The 6,015-nt window shown below is 34.3% G+C and overlaps 1 protein-coding gene across 1 annotated transcript; it reads left to right on the top strand.

Moving 5' to 3' along the window:
- Nucleotides 1-231: 231 nt before the first annotated feature.
- LOC109170420 (NAD(P)H dehydrogenase (quinone) FQR1-like) lies at nt 232-2,561 on the top strand. Its single transcript, XM_019319544.1, has 4 exons — nt 232-443; nt 1,419-1,512; nt 1,678-1,940; nt 2,121-2,561. Exons 1-4 carry the CDS (start codon nt 421-423, stop codon nt 2,353-2,355), a joined length of 615 nt encoding a protein of 204 aa, XP_019175089.1. The 5' UTR covers nt 232-420; the 3' UTR covers nt 2,356-2,561.
- The last annotated feature ends 3,454 nt before the right edge of the window (nt 2,562-6,015 follow it).

Raw genomic sequence — 6,015 nt, 5'->3', positions numbered from 1 at the left:
ATTAATCGCGAGAACACCGAATGATGTACATAAAAAAAGAAAATTATGCAAATCAAATACCAAGGAGATATTGTAAATATTTCTTTTCTAAAAAAAGAAATGTAAGTAATTATGACATGAGCATGACAGCAACAAAAAAAACAAAAAAAAAAATTGTGCTGGATAATTCAAAAGAATACCACAGTCAATATTCCTCCTATTTAATTCATAGCCATCTGGAGAGCTGTAATTAATAATTTCAAATTGCCAAAGTTCCAGAGATAAAGAAAAGGGATCGGATGGTCAACTCATTCCAGATTCCACCACTATATAACCAGAGACACCTCTTCCCACTCTCTCCATCTCTCTCTCTTCTGTTTCAACGTTTCATTCATTCACCTACCACCTTTCTTCACTCACAAAACAATCCAAGATCCTCCAATGGCAACCAAGCTTTACATTGTGTATGAATCTCTCTCTCTCTATATATCTCTATTTATGTATATATCCGTGTTTGTGTGTGTATACCACTGTTTTGGTGTGTGTGTTTGGAACAATTTTACAGCTTTTTTATTAGTTTATCAATGTTCTGAATCTTGTAATTTATAGCAGGAATTGAGGGTATGTGTTTGTCTTGTTCTTGATAAATTTGATTACCATTGGTCCGGATTCTTGATTTTGGGTGTTTGATCACTCCATGCTGTGTTAAATGCCCTGTTTCTTGGGTTTAGGTTAATGTTTTTACATGGTGATTCATAAAAATGTGTTCTTTATGAATTGAAAGGTTGGGGGAACTGGGGAAGTATAATTTTCATATCAGATTTCAGACATGATTATCTTGATTCTCGATTCCCATTGATCATTTCATAATCCTGTTTTTAAAAATCTTTATTGGGTTAGCTATTTCATAATCCAACAGATTAGGTTATTTCCAGCTATTTCATAATCCTAAACTTCTGTTTTTCTGATAATCTGATGTTTCATGTCTCTCCATGATTGTGATCAATGATACCTTTGTGGACTTCATTTTCTGTCAAATACTCAACTTTTCCCATTGCTTAGATCACTCTATCCACTTATGTTTATCCCTAATAGGAAGAGTGATGAACCCTTGTTGATGAAATAGTGAGAGCGGCCTATTGGCCTTCTTGGTTTGAGCCAATCAGCTATGGGCAACCTAGGCTGATTTACCTCCTTGTACTCTTTTGCCGGCTAGGGTCACCAGGCAGGGTTTGGCCAATGCACGCCCTCGGGTAGTGTCGGGTTTCCCTTGTCACCCAAAAAATATATAAAATAATAAACGTAAAAAATCTCGTTTTTAGTTGGGATTTCAATTTGATTGTCTGAATGTGGGTGAAGGAAACAAGTCACGGATGAAGAATCACACAATTTGTTTAGTATCCTCTGACATCTGACAAGAATGGTTTCAATGTTGACAGTTTCTACTCCACTTATGGACATGTTGAGAAGCTGGCACATGAAATCAAGAAAGGAGCTGACTCTGTTGAAGGAGTTGAGGCCAAGCTATTTCAGGTGAGTGATCTTTTGGTTTTCGCTTACAAATTAATGGTTTGATTGCATACATACATATACCATACTAAGAAATCACAGGTACTAAGAAAGCAATATTCTATGACTTCATAGGAAAACATTGTTGTTAGTTACAGACATTTTTGTTGATTCAATGGAATTTAACAGGTTCCAGAAACGCTTTCTGATGAGATTCTTGGAAAGCTGAGTGCACCACCGAAGAGCGATGTGCCAATCATATCCCCCAATGACCTTACTGAAGCTGATGGGTTCGTATTCGGGTTCCCAACTCGGTTTGGGATGATGTCTGCTCAGTTCAAAGCATTTCTCGATGCGACCGGAGGGCTATGGAGAACCCAGGCACTAGCAGGCAAGCCCGCAGGCCTGTTCTACAGCACTGGATCCCAGGGAGGCGGCCAAGAGACAACCGCGTTAGTATCTTCCCTTCTATATCTCCAACTCATGACCTTTGGCATGGCTCTGATACCAAATTGAAACATGTGCTCCATCTCAACTAAAAGCCTAAACTGATAGTTGGATTGCACATTTATGTTTATATATATTATATGCTCAAAGCAAATGGACTTAACCCGAGTTTGATAACTGTGCAGGTTGACAGCAATCACTCAGCTGGTCCACCACGGGATGATCTTTGTGCCCATCGGCTACTCCTTTGGAGCTGGCATGTTTGAAATGGAGAAGGTTAAGGGAGGAAGCCCTTATGGCGCTGGAACATACGCTGGAGATGGGTCCCGACAACCATCCCAGCTCGAGCTGGAACAAGCGTTCCACCAGGGGAAATACATTGCCGCCATTACAAAGAAGCTTAAATCTGGATCTGCCTGATTAATCTCCTTCAATTCTATATACACTTTGCACTGTTCAGAAATTGGAGTCATGCATACCCCTTTCTTTCATAGACATCTTCATTTGAAATAAACTAGTGTAGTGCCTTTGCCATATTATTACAGAATACTTCTGTTTTCCTTTGTTGTTGTTGGTTTTTTTTCATAATGCAATACAGAATATAATTGATATTTATGAGTTCAGTATAATCTGTCTTTGGAAACCTCAATTTTCTCCTTAAGCATTCTTAATCTTGAATCATCAATTTTCTCATGTTGTTGTTGATCTCTTGAGCTTCTCCATTAGTGGTATCAACAAGTTATACAAACATAAGAGTTAACCATCTCAGGGCATAGCTCAGTTATTGAAAGGTCGAGTGTGACCGTGTGGGTGTAATGATCTAACCTAGCAAATACCGAAGTTTGAATCTTCTCAATGGAGGAGGATCTCAGCCTTGGGACAAAAAGAAAGCATCGATTTCCAGGACAGGTGGGTGAAGGGCCTTCAAATTAAGTTTAAAAGCATCAATTTCCAGGACAGGTGGGTGAAGGGTCTTCAGATTTAAGGTTAAACCCATAAGAGTTAACCACAAATTGTCTTAGTAGATGGATGATAAAAGCTGAATATAGATTGTTAATAATATTAAAATAAAAAAAAATAAAAAAATAAAAAAACTAACAAACAAACAAGCAAAATAGAATCTTAGGAGTAAAGTTGGTTTCATTTGTGCATGTCGTTTTCCAACTTGAATTTAAGGTCTTATACAACATAGTTTATATAGTAGTTTTAAGAGGGGTTTCAGGTTTGGGTAGGTATAAAAAGGTTTTTTATTTTTTTTTTTTTTTATTTTTTTTTAATTATTTGTTTAAATAATAACATCTTATATCTCCACCAATGTGAGACAGTTAATCTGAATTCAACCAAGAGTTTAACTTTTACTTAGAGGGAAGTCCGTCTCATAGTTGAATATTGCATTTGCATTAACAGTCTACTTACCAACTACTCTAAGACCTGATTAATTGGGTGTACGTACTTAGTTTACTTTAGTGATAAATGACACTTCTTTTTATATGTTAAACTCAATTATGTCTTAATTTTGTCCCATTAGTCAGTAGTCTATTGAGTGACATTCTTCGCTATGCCACTTAATCAAGAGGTCTGCCATTTAATCACGAGGTCACAAACATATATTTATTTTTGTCTAATACATTGAATTATATGCTCAATGTTAATTCGTTTAAGAAAAAAAAAATAAAAAATTTGCAGTGTGTATCACACTCGTATAAGAATCGAGAAATGAGTCATGTTACAAGACTTGCATAGTGCAGAGATTTGGACACGCACAACTTACTATACCATCTATCCCAATATAATGTGAATCTAATACTATAAAGTAACTGATTTTGTGGTCCATTGCCACAAAGTTAAATGAGAAAGGGGTTGTACTGGACACACTGCACATGCATTTCCATGGACAATCAGCTTAGAAGAGAGTAACTCAGAATATTTCCAAAGATGATAGTGGTCCATGTAATCTTCTTAATTAAGGAAGAAATTGAAAATGATATGGCATTTCTATCTCATCCCATCTCTCTCCTTTTTTTTTTTTTTTTTTTTTTTTTTTTTTTTTTTTTTTCTTTCAAAAAATCTTATTCTCTATTAACTCCATTCATCTTTATCATCAATTTTACTGTAATCTCGTAACATTTTACGTGTTTAAAAAAAAAAAAAAAAACCTTTGTCTTTGTCTCCGACCGGAGATGAACAAACTTCTTCGCCTATGGGCCGGAGACAAAGACAATCTCTTCCTCTCTAGTCAGAGAAGAATGCGAGACTTTTTTTTTTTTTTTTAAGAATATTAAAATAAATTAAAAATAATAAATTTGTAATAGGTAATTGCCACGCCAAGTCAAGATCGATAGAACATGTCAATTTTGATTTAATTACGTAATAATAGATTGTTCAAAGACTCAATTGCAGTTTTTTTTGAGTTTGATGACTCAATTGTATTTCCACTGGTAATTCGGTGGGCCTAGTTGAGCATTATTATTTTCTTCTTTTTTTCTTTGTCTTCTAAGGAGTACTAAATTAGTAAGATAGGAAAGGTTTATAATGTTGTACCCTAGGTTATGATACCATGTGTTTATAATGTTGTATCCTATACGGACTTATCTGTCTCATTTTATCTGTCCTACTCACTATTTATTGGTCAAATCAACTCTTTCTTTTTTTTTTTTTTCTTTAGTATTTTTTTACTTATTTTTAAATTTAATATTTTGTGTTCAATAGTACTTTTAGTGTAGTAGTTTCTAAATATATAAATTTTGTATACTAATACTAAACATAATATTGTGAAAAATTGAATTAAAAATAAGTCCAGTCAAGTTTCATTAACTGAATCAGACACATAAAATGGAACGGAGAGAGTATTATAATGTTTTACCATAGGTATATAAAGAGAAGAGTAAACGTTACAAAACATGCATCATACATCTAAAAAAAAAAAAAAAGAACACAAAGTTTGATCATTATATTTACAATATTGTAATCCACAACATTGTAGAACTTTTTGATAAGATATAGTATATAAAATGTTAGGTATATATATATATATATATATATATATATATATATATATATATATATATATATATATATATATATATATATATGTGTGTGTGTGTGTGTGTGTGTGTGTGTGTGTGTGTGTAATATGACATGTATACATGCGTAGACTATTTTGATACTTTGAATCTTTGGATGATTGAAGTATTTGAATATTTCATATTTGAGTATTTTTGTTTTTTAATATTGTTTTGATGTTATGACTTATGAATTATCATTATTTCATTTATTTGGATGTGATATTTGATTGAATGTTGAAAACACTCAAAACAGCCTCATTAAAATTGTCAAACTGCAAGTCTGCCACTGTTTTTTTGGCGCCCGCCTAGTGCCGCCTAGATTCCGCCTAGGTGCTAGGCGCTGTCCGGACGCCCGACTTGCGCCTAGCGCCTACTGCAACCATGATATATATATATATATATATATATATATATATATACTTACTTTTGATGCATAGGATAGATGTGAGATTCAAGGGGTGAATAAAGTGAAATGACTTTTTAATTGAGTAGAAAGTGTTAAAACTTGTGGTTGAAGACAAACACTATAGAGAAGTTGCAATGATTAGCCAAGACCAGCAAAGCAGCAATAACACCACCACCCTACAAAGTAATAACAACACTGCACTGCACCTGCTCTCAATGCCCTTCAGTTTTCTATTGTTTTTTTTTTTTCTGTATTTTTTTTTATCAACATTACAATGATGCTCTGATCTCCCACTCCTTTGCTTTATCCCACCCTCAAAAAGCAAAGTTTCTTACCTCTAGAGCTCTCATATCCTGACCGGATTAAATTGTGGAGAGACAAATTATGGTAACTCAGCAGCTTTTAGGTAGGAAGATCAGAGTCAGCCACAAAGACTCAATTCTAAACTTTCACCCTTGATCTACTGAGTAACGACTGAACTGCTCGTACGAGTTCCCACCCCATTGCTTTTCCTATGCTACATTCATTCCACCTTTCATTCTTTCATTTTTTAATATTAATTTTCTCTTCCAAACAATAATAATACTCCGTAACAGTTAATATTTTGAG

The sequence above is a fragment of the Ipomoea nil genome, unplaced genomic scaffold, assembly GCF_001879475.1.
Source record: "Ipomoea nil cultivar Tokyo-kokei standard unplaced genomic scaffold, Asagao_1.1 scaffold0317, whole genome shotgun sequence".
In the NCBI taxonomy this organism is placed as follows: domain Eukaryota; kingdom Viridiplantae; phylum Streptophyta; class Magnoliopsida; order Solanales; family Convolvulaceae; genus Ipomoea; species Ipomoea nil.
This window is presented reverse-complemented; position numbering and strand designations above follow the sequence as displayed.